General features: G+C 37.6%; 1 protein-coding gene across 4 annotated transcripts in view; it reads right to left on the bottom strand.

Annotated features, from left to right (window-relative positions):
• Positions 1-20,118, bottom strand: part of msi2a (musashi RNA-binding protein 2a) — a 171,470-nt gene that overhangs the window by 74,955 nt on the left and 76,397 nt on the right. For all 4 annotated transcript variants that reach the window (XM_051121250.1, XM_051121253.1, XM_051121251.1 and 1 more), the window contains exon 7: positions 2,899-2,947. In XM_051121250.1, the coding sequence (XP_050977207.1) occupies positions 2,899-2,947 (49 nt within the window). The remainder of the gene's footprint in view (positions 1-2,898; positions 2,948-20,118) is intronic.

Raw genomic sequence — 20,118 nt, 5'->3', positions numbered from 1 at the left:
TTGGCAAGGTAAAAAAGGTGTTTTTTACACTACCATTGAGAAATTTTAACCAAAGCATGTTATAGACTTTTCATTAAGACTCTAAAGAATCATATCAACTTGTGGAAAATAGGCATCCAATGACCCTGATCTTGACTGAATATCTTTCACAACTTTAATAAGGATTAATCTATATTAATGAAAAGAACATTTCTGCAGTATTTTTAAACTTTTGTTTTAAATTTTTGTACCTGAAATTAGTTTTAATCACTTTTATGTATGTCATTGCTAACTGATTTGTTTGTTACTATTTTATTAATTGTTTACTTGTCTTTAACAATTTACTGTTTGAATTTATATTAGTCTAGTAGTTTTATTCTGTGGTATTTTTGGTAAAACTATAGGCAAAAGACAGAATAAATATGTTTGACATCTAAATGTTTGAAATTTTTTTATGCATTTATTTTATCGTATTGGAATCGGAATTAGGAATCTGGTAAACTTTTTATTAATTAAAAATAATAAAAATGTATTTCTCTTTTTATTAATATTAATTACCAGCTATATTTTTTCTTTTGACAAAAGCCATACAGTAATTCTGTAACTTTTTTTTTCTATTGCTTTTTTTCAAAATCCAAAAAAGCTTATATATAATATTAATTAACATTTTAATACTTATTTTAACAACATTTTAACAAACATGGTTAATTTAAGTTAATTTGGATTGGTTCATTTCAAACAGAGAAGCATACCCAGTTATATACGTTGGTTTCAATGTACATTAAAGGTGGAAAAAGGTTTTACTTAATGGTTAAACTTAAATTCATTTTTACACCTCAAAAAGCTGCACTTTTAACAGGAGTGTGTAGACATTTTTATACCCACTGTTTATGTTTGAGAGGTGGTAAGAGTGCAAGAGAGATCAAGAAAGAAAGAGAGAGAAACGTCCTGCTCTTGATTGTGTATCTGACCATCTTGTTCTCTACAATCAGTTTGAATGAAAGCAGAATATCAATGACACAACTAACAAAGCACTCATGCACACATAAATACTGTAATATGCCACAAAGTTATCAGACTCAAACAGACAGCCACACACACACACACAGAGACTGGGGACTGCGTTGAGTCCAGGGAACGCCGATCCAGGTAAGGAGATTACAGACGCACACAATACCACCTTCTGTTCGTCTTCCAGGAACAATCCGGTTCTCTGGAGCATCCAGGAAACACACACAAAACAAAACCTCGTCCATGGCCAAAAATTCCTAACTCAGCCCAACACCTGCTCCTCTCTCTCTCCCTTTCTTTTCTCGATGCCGCTCAACAATAAAAGTCATAATTCATGCTCTCTGTTGATCAAACCGAGACGCTGTTACTTTTACTTACATCATTTGAAAATCACAAAGTTCCAGCTGTAATCAGACGCTCGCTCGGAAGCCTGTTGAACAGGACCATCAGCATCCGTGACGTTACACCAGCTTTCATCATCCCGGCAGACTTTTATATTCAGGGAAATTGGGTGAGCAAAAGCAGCAGAACTTCTGCCATGGGAATTACAGGTGTGACTGCGCTACTGCGTCTTTTATTGCGATGAGGAAAAAGGGTGTTCTTTGAGAAAAATGCGCCTGAGACAGACGAACTAATGCACTAGCGATGTAAAGGAAAACGTTAATGTGTGTAGCATTTAATGCAGAATGATAGGAACGGGGCTTTCGCCGTCAGCACCGCTTTAAAACTGTCCTCCTACACGCACAATGGAAATAAAACCTATGCTAAACCACCTCTCGCCAACATCATGTCAAAACCACCTTCTGTCAGACGCTAGCAGAGTGTTTGACAGGCAAATGAGGGTTTGGATTACACAAGTGTTTTAGATGCCACTCTCAAATATGTGAATTACTGCAGTAAACAGTGGAGCAGAGAGACATGCTGCCTTCAAATCCCCCTGCGAACTCCTTACTTAAGAGTTTGGAAACAATAATTACACTATATGCAATCAAAGGTTTTGGTCAGCACTGGACAATTTTGTCTATCTGTCAAACATTAACCTGAAACCCTGATGCTATTTCAATGAAAAACTCAACAACCCAAACATTCAGTTTTCCACAATGTGAACGATATCATATGCAATTTTAAAAATAACATGCTATAAAGTTAGTTTGTATGACGGCATGTTATTGCAAACACAGTGTGTGTTCTGGCAGAGCGAGGGCTGTATGGCCTTTGGGTATTCACTGTAACGGCACACAAACGGCTCACAAAAGCAACCAGCAGAGCCCTGATGAAAATCACACCATTACATCTGTAATTAACAGCATGAAATCCTGCCACAAAACCCCTTCAATGTCTGAATAACATCCCTGATCCGTGCGCCCACAGGAGAGCCAATGCACGTTCCCACAATGCACTGGGGCAGCAGGACTGATGGAGCTTTGGAGCTCAATTTCCAACACAATCATCCTCATTTCAGCCTGAAAATGCCAGAGAGATTCTGCTGCAGTCTCTTTAGTGAAAGGAGAGAGAGAGAGAGAGAGAGTAAGAGAGAGAGAGAGGAAAAGAGGGGGAGAAAGAATGGAGGCGGACAAAGAGCGTCTTTTAACAGCAGTTTAACAGTCACCTGGAGGGCATGAAGGACACGAGAGAGAAAGAAGATGGTAGTGTGAAAAAAATGCTTGTGCGAGGGATATGCACTCTTGCAAGCTAAAAATCACACACATTTACTGGCTGTTTTACACACATTTACTCTGTCTCTTTTTCCCGCTCTGTCATGTTCTGTACTGTACATCTCCCTTTCTCAAGTAAATAGTGTACAAAATATAATTCATATATACAACAAAGTCAGCAAAACGTCTCGCACACAGCTCTGTGCATTATGCACAACATTGGAGAATACTCTAGTATAGTATATACTCTTACCTCTATGTCTGTTTGTAGTTTTGTCAAACATTAGCATGGCATCCTCTACCTGAAAAACACAACAAAACACACTCATGAGTCAAAGAATATACAAAGAGTAAAGTACTAAAAAAAAAAACCAAACAAACAAACAAACAAACAAACAAACAAACAAACAAACAAAAAGTACAGTGAGACCAGAAAAAAAAAATCTTATAATCCAAGCTCAACATGTATAAAACTTACAATACAAGCATTAATAAGAAGACCAGATCAATAAGACAAGCACCCTTTCATAACGAGCACTTCCGTCATGACAAATGTACTTCTGTCATAATTAAAAGTTTCTGTGGAGTACTTCAGTTTCATTGCTCAACAGGACAAATGCATGACAAGAAACCTTTGTATGACGCAGACAGGTTCTTAAAAAAAAAAAATAATAAAAAAAAAAATAAACACGCAATCCTGCAGAGACACACACCAGAGTCCAGAGTAATTTGCCCTTCATGACTCACACATGAGAAAGAGGGGGAGAGAGAGAGAGAGAGAGAGGCAGAGTCAGTCTCAGGGGGAGACAAAGCGGTCCATGTGTCCGTGCACTGCCTGCCTCCTGGATACGGTCGCTAGGTAACATGAGGAGTTGTCTGAGTGTAAGAGACAGACTGTCCAGCACAGCGGGGGACCCCAGTATGAGGCCGGTGGCTAGAAACACACACACACACACACACACACACACACACACACAGAGGGGTCGTGGTGTGTCTTTAATAGAGTGGTATTAAAATATCATAGCAGCAGGAGTCAAACCTGCGCCGCCCACATGAGCCCCACAGCCAACCAGTACACGCTTTCAAATGGACCTACTGCACAGTACAGCGCTTCCACCTGGAGCAACGTGGGGTTAAACACTGATCACTCTGGACAAAATGAGAACAGACATTATGGGTTAATAGCTGCAAGTAAACCTTAGCATGCTGCTCTTAGAGCAAAATAGATCAGACAACAGCAGACCAGACCATATCATACCCTAGTATACCAGTCTAGCCTAGTCTATTACATAACATATCGCCACACATCATATATCAGACCAGACCAAACCAGACCATATCATACCCTACTATACCAGTCCAATCTAGTCTATTACATATCATAATACACATCATATGTCAGACCAGACCACATTAGACCAGATCGTATCATATCATAATCATATCCTGCTATACCAGTCCAGTCTATTACATATCAAATCACACACATCATATGTCAGACCTGACCACATCAGCCCAAACCAAATCATACCATATCATACCTTACTTTACCAGTCCAGTCTAGTCTATTAAATATCATGTCACACACATCATATCTCAAACCAGACCACATTAGACCAGACCAAACCAGACTATATCAGTCCAGTCTAGTCTATTACATATAATATCACACATCATATGTCAGACCAAACCAAACCAGACCATACCATACCCTACTATACCAGTCTATTCTAGTCATTACATATCACAAACATCATACTGTATGTCAGACCTGACCACACCAGACCAGACCACATCATGCCCTACTATACCAGTCCAGTCTAGTCTATTACATATTAAATCACACACATCATATATCAGATCAGACCACATCAGACTGGACCAAACCAGACCAGATCATACCCTCCGTTATTAGTCTAGTCTAGTCTATTACATCTATCACACAATTTGTCAGACCAGACCAAACCAGACCACATCAAACCCTACAATACCAGCCCAGTCTAGTCTATTACACATCATATCACAAACATCATATATCAGACCAATCCAAACTATATCATTCCCTACTATACCAGTCTATTCTAGTCTATTATATATCAAATCGCAAACATCATATGTCAGACCAGACCTCACAAGACCAGACCACATAATACCCTACTTTACCAATCTAGTCTAGTCTATTACATATATGACATACGATTTGTCAGACTACACCAAACCAAACCACATAATAAACTACTATACCAGTCCAGCCAGTCTAGTCTTTTACATTTTGTATCACACAGGTCATATATCAGACCAAACCACATCAGACCAGATCACATCACATCACACCCTACTATACCAGTCCTGTCTAGTCTATTATATATTATATCAAACACATCATATTTCAGGCCAGACCAAGTCAAACCAGACCACATTATACCAGTCAAGTCTATTACACATTATATCACACACATCACATATCAGACAAGACCACATCAGACCAGACCATATCATACCCTACCCTACTTTTCCAGTCCAGTCTAGTCTACAACATCACATTTCACACAAATCATATATCAGACCAGACCAAACCAGACCATATCATATTCTATACCAGTCCAGTCTAATTTATTACACATCACATCACACACATCATATGCGAGACCAGACCACATCATACCCTACTATACTAGTCCAGCCTAGTCTATTACAGATATATCACATACATCATGTCAGACCAGACCACATGAGACCAAACTATATCATTCCTTACTATACCAGTCCAGTCTAGTCATCAGACCATACTCTACCAATCTAGTTTACTGTTCATATCACATCAAACCATACACTACACCAGTTCAAACCATCCATAATTTATATTTTCAGACAAGTGTAGTCTAGTCCATACCAGTCCATATCATATCAGAGAACAGATCAATCCAGTCTAGTCTACGGTAGTTCATATATGGTGTAATGATATCAGACCAGACCATATCATACCAGTTTAGTCTACACTGTTCCAATTCATTATCATAACACATATTATATCATATCGCATCAGATCATACCAGCCCGGCCTAGTTTACATCAACAATATAAGAATTAAAGTGATTATTCTTCCAACATCTGCTTGTAAGTAAACATTGGAAGACCTCAAAACATGTTGATGGAGTTTGTACTGTCCTTCACACGCACACACAATAGCAGAGAGGTTGTGAGAAGATCAGAAATGCGTCACACACCAGTAACGCACATTGAGCTGGTGAAATCAGTGTAGCACTGCAAGTCTTTTCTAAAGTGTCTGTCACTGGACTGCTGAAATGCCTCTCTGCCTCTATCTGATGGGAGGTTAAGGACCTCTTCTCACTCACACACACACTCTTCTCTTGCTCCTGAAAGGAAAGCTGAAGAGGCAGACAGAGCTCTTATCGCTCTTAAAGGAGAAGTGAAACTCTACTAGACTCTCTGGACTTTCTTTAGTAGAAATGAAGGAGAAACGTCGGCCATCACCAACCGAACATTACAGAAGATGCTTCCCTCGCACAGGGGTAAAAGCTGCTTGTGTTCCTGTCAAACATGTCAATATGTTTTTGAAAAACATCTGTAGAAGGGCAAACACGTTCATACAGGTGAGATCACACAAGAAACACACCATACAGACAAGAATAATGAATAATTAATCCCAGAAACTGCAGCATTAATAAAAAACGAAAGCAGAACAGCTTAGTAAACACATCCTGACAGCTGTATGATCAACCACACTCAGAACTCCCACACCTTTTGACCAATAAATTTTCTATGATTCAACCTTGACTTTTCCAGTCATTTATGATTACTGAAGAAGGATTTTTAATCATTTTTTACATATTGCAACTTACAAAGAGCAATTTCTACAATACTAAGAACTGAGCATAATTAGAAAAACTAGTATAACTAGACTTTTTAGGATTGTAGTACCAATTTAAACTAATCACTGAATTCACACTGATATTTCCAGGTTCTCCATGGCTGTGAGAGCTCTGAATTATACACACATACTTACATGAATGTGTCATTTGAAAAGCGAGCTCTGAAAGACTAGAGTATAACAGTTGAGTCACATGCACCCTGAAAATGTCAACTATCTTTCTGTGACTCACAATCTTTCATGAAACTTTCAATTATCAAATGTGAAGCACTGTCCTTCAGTGGCGCCTGTGTTCAGCAGATCTAGCACACAGATGTTCATTTCTGAGCAAAGAAACCACACATTTAGGAGGATTGCTGATGTACGTTAGTAGGTTGTATCGGGAAATCAAATTTATTTCAGTGAATTGCTAAGTTTGTTGACATACTGTAAACCATCCAAAAAACAGACTGACTGATTGATTTGTTCACTTCAAAATGTTTCCAGAGATCCTTTTGCTGCAATGCATGTTTCATCTTTGTAGTAAAACTCAATTTTAGTTACACACTGCCGTTTATTACCATTTTTATTTCACATATGTGACCCTGGAACACAAAACCAGTAGCACGGGTATATTTGTAGCAATAGCCAACAATAAATTGTATGGGTCAAAATGACCTATCTTTCTTTTATGCCAAAAATCATTAGGATATTCAAGGAGAAGTCCACTTCCAGAACAACAATTTACAAATAATTTACTCACCCCTTTGTCATCCAAGATGTTCATGTCTTTCTGTCTTCAGTCGTGAAGAAATTAAGTTTTTGAGGAAAACATTTCAGGAATTTTCTCCATATTATGGACTTCACTGGTGTCCCGATTTTGAACTTCCAAAATGTAGTTTAACTGCAGGTTCAAAGGGCTTTAAATGATCCCAGCCGAGGAAGAAGGGTCCTATTCTAGCGGAACGATCTGTCATTTTTTCAGAAAATTAAAATTTGTATACTTTTTAAGCACAAAAGCTTGTGTAGCACAGACTCTGGGATGCGTGTCCACGACGCTACGTACTACTGAATCACGTCGAAACTACAGACCCAGTTTTTACACAGCAAACGCGCAAAGATTAAGGAAGTGCAAGTAAGTCAAACGCTGTTTACATACAAATAGGCACAATGATGTTGGACAATTCTGAAGTTGTAGGAGAACATTTCTTTCGCCATACTCTACCTTTTTAAGCCGGAGCACACAGACAATGAACTTAGAAGTGATTAGTTGTGGACGCGCATTCCAGAGCCTGTGCTACACGAGCTTTTGCGCTTAAAAAGTATACAAATTTTTATTTTTCAAAAAAAAAAAACAAAAAAAAAAACACTGATCTAGATAAGACCCTTCTTCGGCTGGGATCCCTTTGAAGCTGCATTTAAACTACATTTTGGAATCAAAAATCAGGGCACCAATGAAGTCCATTTATATGAAGAAAAATACTGATGTTTTCCTCAAAAAACATAATTTCTTTATGACTGAAGACAGAAAGACATGAATATCTTGGATGACAAGGGGGTGAGTAAATTATTTTACTCTTTTTTAATTACGACTCAAAATTACTATCCACAAAGTAACCAGAGCGATGGACTCCATTGCGTTCAGCGAGAGCACTGCTCTTCCTGTTTATCCTGAAACCGTCGTACCATAATGATGTAAGCGTGCTCCGGCACGAATGCTGAAACCCTATGTGAGTGCAGGTCAGATGGGGAGTGGGGAGGGGGGACAATCGTACTCGGGCCCGGTTCACGGCAACCATGCCTAGTGTGAGTACACCCTCAGTCAAATACTGTCCTACCCTTACAAACTACACATCAACGGAAAGCTTATTTATTCATGACGTATAAATATCAATTTTTTTTTTAAAAATGACCCTTATGACTGATTTTGTGGTCCAAGGTCAAATATCAAATATTACATTGGCAGTGTGTCCATCTTGTCATGCATCTGACTGTTTTACAATCTCATGTACAGTTGAGCAATATACAAATACTTTTGTGAATCAGTTCAACCAAATATTCATTAAACAGTAACATTTTTGGGCTTAGGTTTGTCTGGTACACACGTTCTGAAATGGACCTGATGCCAATGTTGTTACTAAGGCTGGGTTTTGACACAAATTACACTAATCTATTTGATTCTTATTCACAAACTTGCGATTCAATTAGACTCTACTCAATATTGATTATTCTGGATATATATCAGCTACAGTACATGCCAAATTTTCTCAGGGAAAAAAAAAACTCTTAACTAATGTTGTAAAATAAACACATAAGTCAGTTAGTGCTACATTACTACAATATCGATGGTTAAAATTAACTGATTTGTATACAAAATGCTTAAATTACACTCAACGCAGTTTTTAGTATGATAAAGAACAATTATTTTTAAAACTTTTTTTTTTTGGTATTTCTAGTTGTTACTGTTAAATAAAACTAAAACTATTAAAAAGATTTGGTTTAAAATAAAATAATGCTGAAATTAATATAAAAATCCAATGAAAACCTAAACTTAACCAACTTCATAGACTTGCCAACTAACTGAAATAAGTACAAAAATTAAAACTGAAAAAAAAACAGAAGCTAAACTCAAATGTTTTTGGAGAAAAAAAAAGCTCATAAAAATGACAAGCACATAAAATGACTAAAACATATTAAAACTAATTAAAAAAAAATCTACTAAATTATTTTGGAATATTATAAAAGTATATAAATAATACTAAAATAACAGTGCCTAACACTACAGGCTGGAAGTTGAGACCACACACAGGCACAAAGGATTTCTCATTCCGTTTGTATTAAATGTGGATTAAATATATGTGTGGAGAGGGAAAATCCTCGCTCTCCTTTTCCTTTAAAACTCATTCGCTCTCCCCAGGGATTGCAGCTCAAACATAAATAATTCACCTTTTTCAAAGAGAAACACATTTATGATTTGTATTTGAAATGGAGTTACAGGAGATGTAATCCGGCCTGACCAGCCTAGATAGATTTCGGAGAGGCCCTGGAGATCAGCGCTGAGGAATTCCCCCCGTCTTACTGGCTCAGGGTGAGAATGTAACGCATGAACGAATGGTCTCTCATCTGATCCGGGATCAGGTCGCATCAGAGCTCTGCAGAGCGCTCACCACATGCATCTGAGAGACACAGAAATGCACTTCCCTTTTGTGTTTGTACTGAAGGGTTTACAGGTGGAACCCAGCTCATTAAAGGGCAGCTATTATGCCCCTTTTTACAAGATGTAATATAAGTCTCAGGTGTCCCCAGAATGCGTCTGTGAAGTTTCAGCTCAAAATAACCAACAGATCATGTATTATATCATTTTGAAAATGCCTATTTTGATGAAAGCAGAAACACAGAAGCAAATTATCTGCTGCTCCCCACCCCCTTTTCCAGAACTTTACAACTCATAACTCTGATACTCTGCCAAAACATCGGTTTGGTTTTGCTTACCATGTCTGTTGTACTAAAAGCCATACCAGTTTAAACTTCTGATATACTGTTTTCAGATTGCACAGATACTACATGAAACATTACTACAGAGCATTAATATAAGCTAATATTTATTAACAAACAGTTTATGTTTTTCTTTTGCTGCATTTCAAAATAAAAGCTGTTTTGAGTCTGTGTGCGGCATTTTCAAATACTGTTGATTTTTACTGCTTGCTAGAGAAAAGCTCTAATGATGCATCACAAGATGGACATTACAAGTGTTTTCTGTCTCTTGCGGTAATCAATATAGAGACACTGGAGACGGATTCTCTAAAAAATCTGCTGACCGTTTTATCCGCCAAGTCAGACGAGACAGAAATTACAGTCCTCCGAACAGACTCTCAAAAACAGAGATGAGACAGATTGCGTTCAAACTGCGGCTGCTGCAATCAGTTATTATGATAACCAATTATGCTTTGCTTAAAATAATTAATTACTCAAACAAATTCCACAAAAACAGAGAGCCTGATTTCCTTTTCTTTCACAGCGTTAAGAAACATCTGTGGCTCTGTAACTGTCATGTAAATATTCATGAGCCCTTGGCTCTTCAACCAACCAGGGCAGAGATGAACTGATGCATATTCTATAGCAGACCTTGGCACGTCCATTGTTAGCACAGCGCCGAGAGGCTGCGGAAGGGCTGGGATGCTCTGGGCGAGGGGGTGTTTGACTGGGACGGGAGGGGGGTTGGGGGGCAGACGAGTCCACTCAGAAGACCTACAGCAACATCCATCAGAGCGTCAGACAGAGCTGCCATAGAGGACAATTATGGGTCATTTCGTTAAAAGGCCTTTAATGTATCCAGGCTGTGCGGAAACTCACAAAATCCATCACATAAGCTGTTGTAAAAGTGGAAATATTCTTTTTAGGTACAGAAAGATAGAAAAAAATACCTTTATCCATGAGAAAATGGTATAACAAGCGATTGCTTCATTGTTACACTTTGCTAATCAGGATGTCTTTTTTCCTTTTTATAAACACCCCTCCTCTCACACACACACACACACACACACACACACACACACACACACTCTCATTCACTTATCTCCACACTAATTATATTAATCAACAGAAAAAGCGCTTAATAAACCTGCTAATTGGTATGTAAATAAGATCCTCCTGACACTAACTGTGCCACAACAACTTTAATTTAAATAAATATAAATATGTCAGTATTCATTTAGCTCCGTGACGACTGCCAGCGAAAGCGGCAGAGCAGCCGATATCACCCCCTCCCCTCCTCCCTCCGGCCCCTGCAATCTATTCATCTCATTTTTCTTCATTCCTTTGCGAAAGTGTCTGACAGCATCCAAGAGCCTGAACTGTCTCCACCAGCAGCAGCCAGTAAAAGCACATTTCCATCAGAGCTGACCGATCGATAGCAGAGCAAAGAAACAGGGGGAGACAGACAGAGAGAGGTGGAGAAAGGCAGACAGAGAGACTGAGAGAGACAGACAGGAAGAGGGTTAAGACAAACAAGGGGTTGAAAATTTTAAATTATACTTTTAAAACTTTTAAATGAAATTAAATATTAATGTTATTTCTGTAGCTGGCATCAACAGCTTTATATATTTTTAAAAATATAAATAATTAATAATTACAAGTAAATTTTGTATTTAAATGTGAAACATTAAATATAAAATATTACAGATATTTAATATTGAACGTTGAACAATAGTAACAGATTCTTATTTCTAAACACACTGGGAACCATAAAGTTGATCAATGTGTTAAGTGTGCCATTAAGACTTTCCTTAAACTGAAACAAATCTGCAAACGTGTTTGAATTTTGACGGCAATATTAAGAGAGCGATGTGATGTTGCGCTTGTCTGTTTGGATTTCTCCACAAGTCTCATCACACATATAGAGAGGGTGAATGTGTCTCTGTTAATTTATCACCCATCATCATTTACATTTAGCTGTATTAAATCTAATAAAACCTGGAACTTTTCACATCGGATGTTTAAGTAATGGCTTCTGATCTGTTTGCAACTTACCAAAGAACCAAAGTTATTTTCTTTTAAAGCTGCACAAAACAATGTTTAAATACTGGTTTAAGCACAACGGATGATTGACAGATGAGGAGGTCTTACTGTTGGCTAGGGGAAAAACAAAAAACAAAAACAAAAAAAGGTTACTAACCATGTGACGTGATCACAAAATGTTTTGGACCATAATTATACCTGTATTCAGATTTTCTCATATGATCAGATGGGTCAAATCATTTTTGTAAACGTGACAAAAGAGATGACTACAATTAGAGAGCAAGGCAAAAAAAAAAAAAAAAAAAAAAAAAAAAAGATATGCAAAGACACATTTAGGTAAAAGTGGGAATGAGAGAGAATGAGATATGCAGAGAGAAACAAAGGGAGAAAGAGAGAGAATTATAGTTGGAAGACTGAAAGAAAGGAGAGAGACAGATGGAGAAAAAGAAAGATGGACGGGGAAGACAGACAGATGGAAAGAAAGACAGAGCCGGAAAAACAGACGTAGAAAGCGAGAGAGATGGGGAGGAAAAGAGAAGCAGAGGGAGAGAGAGGGGCTTTCTGTCATTTTCTATGTAATGAGAAAAGTAATGGCATTTTTACTCTTTTCTCTCCAGACTGTGATTGGAGGTGAGGGCCACACAGAAATTCACATCAATCCTCTTTCTCTCTCTCTAGGTCTGGTCAAAAACCAACAGAGCTGCTTATTTAGGGAACATTTTCAGCTAACCTAAGCACACACTTGACACAGAGCCAAAACCATGGCTACGTTCACACTGCAGGTAAATGTGGGCCGAATCCGAATTTTTATTTATTTATTTTTTTACTCCGATCTGTTTTTCTCATGACAGTGTGATCTTTTCGATTCTGATTTGTGCCACTTCCATATGTGGTATTAAAGCCAATACAGGTCAGATTGTAGTCTGAACAGTCATATCGGAATTCATGCAAGATTTACATCATTTGTGATCAACAATCGTCACGACTGTGCACTTATGGGAGTCACTTCAAAGATTTTACATAGCCAAAGTTATCAAGACAGTGTGATGTGTCAGCACTCATAAATATTACAGTGACAACTTTATATACAAGCAAAACATGATGGCTTGTAACATAAAAGTTTCAAAACTCACATCCTTGTCTTTATTTTTCATATTGCCTGAGCATAATTTTGCTGGTTTCTGCAGCAGATCACACTATAAAAAAATGCATTATCGCTTACTTTATGTCCTCTGTGTTTACTTACAGAGTGCAAGTAACCACGACACGCTGTGCAAATGTGATTTGGCTAGTTTTGGATTAGTTTTGAAAAGCAATTGGGTGCATTTTATGGTGAAAACCTGACAACTCAATTTTATTTTTTGTGCATGTGGTTCAGTTTAGAAAAATTATCTGTTCACACTGGAAGTCTGATACTGGCCACATTTAAAACAACATGAATAGCTGTACAAAAAAAAAACAAAAAACAGATCTGTGCAAAAATATGAATTGAGCACTAAGGTTCACAGTGTGAACGTAGTCTAAGTAGCTTCAGAAAACCTCAACATACATCACATGTCCTTCACAAACAGGATAATCCCAAAATAAATTTTAAGATCAGAGAAAATGTCCATCCAAGTTTGCTTATGGAAAATGTCTTTTATGAATATGCTACTATTCAAAAGTTTGGGGTTAGTAAGATTATAAACAAATGAATACATGCATACATGCATACTTTTACTCAGCAAGCACATATAAAACGAATCAAAAAAAGACAAACATTTATATTGTTACTGTTCTTTTGAACTTTCTGTTCATCAAGAATCATGAAACAGATACAGAATACAGAATATTATATATTGCACAGAAAATTTATATCAAAAAATTAAGCAGCCCTTTATTCAACATTATTAATAATAAGAAAGCGCCAAATCGCTGACAATTCAGCTTTGCCATCACAGGAGTAAATGACAATTTAAAATATTTTAACAACAAAAAAAGTTATTTTAAATAATAACTATATAATAATTGCATGAGCATAAAAGATTCCAGAAACATAAAAAAAATAAAAACAATAACTAAAATTGACTCCAGACGTTTGAATGGGAGTGTATATACACTAATAAGTACTGAAAAGTACTTAACTATACTATCAACTATATATTACACTAATCAACTATAAATGACAACTATATTGAGATGTGAATTCAAAAGCCAAAGACCTCCATCTGGCACATGTGCAGATACAATATAACAAATAAAAAAAAAAAAAAAAAGCAGATGCATGCGTTACATGTACACTCATTTGAAGGTTGCTGCCTCTGCTCACTAGCGTTTAAAACAGACCTTTTCTCTACGCAAAAAAGCCCTGTGTTGAGTGGAATCCCTCTCCACCTGCCCTCTTAAACACAGCTCAGATCCTTCAAGACCTTTAAGAGGATCCCCATTTTATCAGAGATCGTAGATATGTAACAAGGTTCCAGACAAAGCAAAAATAAACTGAATCTCTCCTGTGTCAGATTGATAATCTGCTCTAAAATGGAAATGCATAAAGCGCTTAAGAAGAAAAGAAATGAATTCAATTATATCTGCTTAATTATGTTCATCTCCAGTGTTTTCTTTGAGATTAGTTCCTAATCTCTTTTAAATGCCGTTTCAATAATAATATGACATATTCCTTCATGATGGAAAAGAATAGCTAAATGTCAGTCAAATCCTTTCTTCGCAGTCTTTCACATGCAGGCAAATTGTGCCAGCTGTTTTTTCTTCTTAATAGCGCAGGCTTTTTTGTCACGGTAGACACGGGAGTTCTTATTTGAATCTGGCAAGACATTGCTGTATTTATTTCATCTTGGATTAACATGACAGCTAGTTTTGTCAGGGGGGTCTTTAATACGACGGAGAGGAGCCGCTTGTGCCGCTGTAATTCGCGCCGCTAATATACGAGAGAGAGATGTTGCCGTCTCTCCCTTATAGAGCAGAGCATCAGAAGATAAACACAGAGGAGGGAAACCTCTTTCTCTGTCTGTCTTCAGAAGAGTTTTTTTCCTCAGCTCCTGGGGCGGTATGTAAGTTTCAGATCTGTCTGTAAGTTAAATCACACGCTGTGCATAACTGACACAAAAGCTCCATTTCTGTGCTGCATAAATGCATATAGGTTCTACAGAATTTCAACAGATAAAAGGCTCATTTGTTGTCGTGTTGTATAGGATCTACACAAATGTCCGAACACCACTACAATCTGCACACACCATGGACTACAAACTACACTACAAAGACTACAGACCAAACCTAACCCTAAATATACATATACACACTGTAACATGTTAAACTGTTACACTGTGTATGTAAGTGTCAACAAATGTCAATATCAGAGTGAATGAAATCACTCTTCACATTAGAGCCCTATAGATGGCAGAATCCATCAGTTCCGATTCACACACAATCACACAATGGATGTGAGGTCACAGTCCGCACAGGTGTTGAAGTAAATGCAGGACAGTGATGAGTCCTTTACACAGGTTTTGTTGTGGTGTGTGGGAGTGTGTCGTCTCTGTACTCATCCTGATAAGATGTAATTCACACCTGCTCTGAGTCCACCATGAGAAGGTTTATCATCCTCTAACACCCCCAATTACCATGACAACATTACAATTCTCCCACCAGACGACAACCGTTTTAACCTGTGTCATTTTCTCTTCATTTTACACTCCATGTAAGACTGAAGACTGTTAGATTGTGTGTGTGTGTGTGTGTGTGTGTGTGTGTGTGTGTGTGTGTGTGTCAGTTTCCCCAGGCCCACCCACTGCTGGCAGCAGCTGAATGGGTTTCAATGTCTTTCATCCAAGATTTATAAAAACACCAACAAAACAAACAGGGTTTACTGGCAGGACAGACGTTCAGAAAATGACTGTGGCAATGTGAGGATTATATTGTTCTCTGAAGCCGAGCAGCTTCCAGCTCTAGATGCCAGTAAATCATGAATCTGTTTATCATTTAGAAGCTAAAGACTCTAATAATGATGACGGACGTCAAAAGAAAGTTTGACTTTAAAAAAGCTGAACAACTAAATAAGTGGAAGGGAGGAAAGGAAGGAAAGGAAGGAAAGAAGGAAGGAAGGAAGGAAGGAAGGAAGGAAGGAAGTAAAGAAAGAAAGAAAGAAAGAAAGAAAGAAAGAAAGAAAGAAAGAAAGAAAGAAAGAAAGAAAGAAAGAAAGAAAGAAAGAAAGAAAGAAAGAAAAAGACATAATCAGACAAAAACACGGTCACTCAGGAACTACAATCAGCAGGTGATGTCATTTGGGGGTGGACACAGCAGGTAGCCAATCACGCATAGCAGGAGAGCTGTCAATCAAGACTTCCAACTGTGCACAATATCAGAGGGCCTACAGGACTTCAGTCCTGTGTTAGATGGGCCGTGTACAACAAAATAAAGGTTTTACAAAGTCAATTATAAACGTAATGAAAAAAATATTTTTAAATAAATTAACACTCTAAAAATGCTGGGTTAAAAACAACCCAGTGCTGAGTGAAATATGGACAAACTTAGCGATTGGGTTGTTTTTAAATGTTTAACACAGCCTTCTGGGCAGTTTTATTTAACTCAACTATTGCTTAAAAATGACTTTTTTTTTTTTGCTGAAACTGAACCCAGAATAAGTTGGAAATTAACATTTGTTACACACCAAAAAACGCTGGGTTATTTTTTTTTAACCCAAATGCTGGGTTCAGCCCGCTGGGTCATTTCACTGGGTTGTTTTTTATATATATATATATATATATATTTTTTAACCCAAATGTTGGGTTCAACTTGTTGGGTCATTTTATTGGATTATTTTTTATATTTTTACCCAGGTGCTAGGTAGTTTTAAGCTGCTGGGTCATTTTTAATGCTGAGTTATTTTCTTCCAACCACTGAGTTAAGCCTGTCTCTGACGAAACAACCCAACTGAGTTACAGTCAGAGCGTGGGCTTCTTGAGTTCTCTAGGAGAGAGCGGTTCTTAGCACCACTGATTTGGTGCACTTCTTCAGCGAATTTGTATAGATTTCATTCTTTACTGTGTTGTAAACTATTATTTTACACAACGCAACATAAGGACGAGATGTCAGTCAGCTGCGTCAGCAGTGGTCGCTTCGGATGATGGAAACGCCTTTTGCCTTGCATAAAATAAATGGATTTTATTCGTTATAGTACTGAGTTTAATTTAATTCGATGTTAAAATGTGGGGGTTTTTTTATATGTTCCAGTCCATTTAAGCTAATATAATAATTTTTAAACAATAGATGACTTAAATAAAACAACCTAGTATGTTGGGTAAAAACATTTAAAATAACACATTGTGTGTTCTGTCTGAGTTGTTTTTAACCCAGCAGTATGTGTAGTAAATTGTGTCTAATTTTTAATTTACAACCATTTTTGGGTTCATTTTAAGCCAGCTATATAGTCATTTTTAAATAATAGTTGAGTTAAAAATAATACTACTCAGAAGATTGGGTTTAACATTTAACCCAAATGCTTGGTCAAAACAGCCCAGTCGCTGAGTGTGTCCATATTTTACCCAACATTTTGAGTGTACTATAAAAATATGTATGGCAACATTTTTAAAAATATAGTACAGTTCATATTTCAATAAAAAGTTTCAAAGAAGGTCGCCATTCCGCTACGGGCGTCCCGAGTTCAATCCCGAATCAAGAAACGTAGAAAACTCTAGATCCGTCCCCCCTTTCTCTCCCCCACTTCACTTCCTGTCAGCTCTACACTGTCCTATAATAATAAAGGCAAAAATGCCAAAAATAAGAAATCTAAAAAGAGTTGCAAAAAAGTAGGCGTGGGGTTTTTCAGAACAGTGGCAGCCTATCATTCCCAAAGCACATCAGGAGAAAGTTAAACCTCTCTCTTCTTCCATCCTCTCTTTTTTCTGTATCATGTCGTGCATAACAAATATCAGTCTCTGCACCACAAAAACATGACAGACATTCCAAGTACCTTCACTAATATAAACACTGAATTAAAAAAAAAAAAATAACTTCACAAACTGATTCATGTAATTTATTCACACGTTCACACGTCATTAGATGAAACGGCATGTTTCAGAACATCTAAGCACAGCCCGCGTGTGAACGCTTTCTAGACGTTTAAAGGTAAATTAACGAAGACCAAAGCAGAACATTTTAAGATCCTTTGCCTCTCTGTTGGCTTTTTTCTTTTCTTCATGAAGAGAACTCCTCATCTCAAAAGGCACACGCTGAAAGTGTGAGTGTGTGTGATTCGCTTGCATCTGGCCCACTTCTGTTAACCTGCTATCAGACGGGGCGGCTTTCAAAGAGAACGCTCTGTGCTCTGAAGTTCCTCGCAGATTAATCTGAAACATTAAGCAAATGTTGCATAAATTGTCAGAGCAAAGCTAAGAAAAAGAGAACGAGAAGAGAACGGTGGCCCGGTGACCTGAGACAGAAAAGCACAACCCCCAGAGGAGCGTTCAGGCTTCAGAAAGCATAACGGCAGAAAAGAGGTTTTAATATGAGAAACGGAGAACGAAGAAAATGAAACTCTTCTATCGGTCTCCATGGAGTTCCACACATATCTCAGCGTGTGTTTTAGGTGTGCATGTGTATTTTAGGAGCTTGAAGTTGTGTGTATTTGAGGTTGTGTGTTGGATGTAAGTTCATAATAATAATGCTCAGCAGAATCCGACTGCAAACATGTTAGCATCACCATTACAGCAGGCACCAAGAACTTCTGTTTGGATAACCTGCAGAGAAGCAAACGACTCCCTTTGAAAATAAGAGAGAGAGACAAGGCTGGTTGCCAGCCTCATATTGCATTTGATCAGACATCCACAACATGCTGCCAATATGAATAAAACTCATCCAAGCTCATCCTTTTCTTACAGCGTTGGATCAATCCTTCAACACACACCTCTGACAATAACTACACATGATCCACACGCAGAAGAAAGGATCACAATATTCCGGCATTCTTTCATCTGAGATTAAAGCAGCTTTTCCTTGAGGAAATCCGAAGTGGTATCACTAAATCACAGGGTTTTCTGGGAATCAAAGATATATATATATATATATATTTTTTTTAAACTGGACACATAAATTTCAGCAGAGAATTCGAAGACATAATCCTTACAGAAGCATCAAGTCCTATACTAGACCTAGTCCTATACCATGCTTTTCTTAAGCAAAGAAAAACATTTAACAAAAAAAAACAAAAAAAAAAAAAAAAAAACAATCCAAGCACTAAACAACGACTCAAACAAAGAGAGAATGGGAGAAGGAAGATTAGCGTGACATGAGATTCTTAAATGAAAAATAAGCCGTACAGTTCTGATCGAAGGTACTAATGGCTTTTATTGATTAACGGCACAGATTTTCTCTCTCATCTCCATTCGTAACTGACATCAGTTTAATTCAACTCAATTAAAACAACCTACACTCAGGATTTCTCTAATGCCACTGAACCGGCTCTACCCACCATCTGGCTGCGCTCCACATCATTACCTCCTCTCCAGTCCAGCGACACCTGTCAACACCCGATGACGTGACCGTGAGGACACAGGTGAGACACTGACACACCAGCACCAACTCTGAATTTAAGCAGTGACCCTTTCCACAGAGGAAAGAGTCAACAAGTTCTTTTTAAATTGCTTTTCATATGATTTTTTTTCTGTATAAAATGTAGGGTTGGGCAGATAAACAATGCCATTGTCCATCATCAATGGCTGACAGACATCATGATGTTGACCTGACATACAGTATATAAATTGCGGGCATCAGGGAGCCGCTATTAATACTTGGCATTGAAATCTGGCTTTTTACTTTCACTTTCGAGATTCACAGTTCATATATAGTTGAATTCAAAAGTTTACATCAGCAAAATGTTAATTATTTTACCAAAATAAGAGGGATCAAACTAAATGCATGTAATTGTTTATTTAGTACTGAATATACACTTGATTCTTAATACTGTGTTCTTACCTGAATGATCCACAGCTGCGCTTTTTTGTTTAGATATAGCTGTTCATGAGTCCCTTGTTTGTCCTGCCAAATTAAACTAAATTCTTTGTTTTTTTCAGCATTTTTGTGTATTTGAACCCT

Source organism: Labeo rohita, chromosome 10 (assembly GCF_022985175.1).
Source record: "Labeo rohita strain BAU-BD-2019 chromosome 10, IGBB_LRoh.1.0, whole genome shotgun sequence".
In the NCBI taxonomy this organism is placed as follows: domain Eukaryota; kingdom Metazoa; phylum Chordata; class Actinopteri; order Cypriniformes; family Cyprinidae; genus Labeo; species Labeo rohita.
The sequence above is the reverse complement of the archived record's forward strand: the minus strand, read 5'-3'. Positions and strand labels throughout refer to the sequence as shown.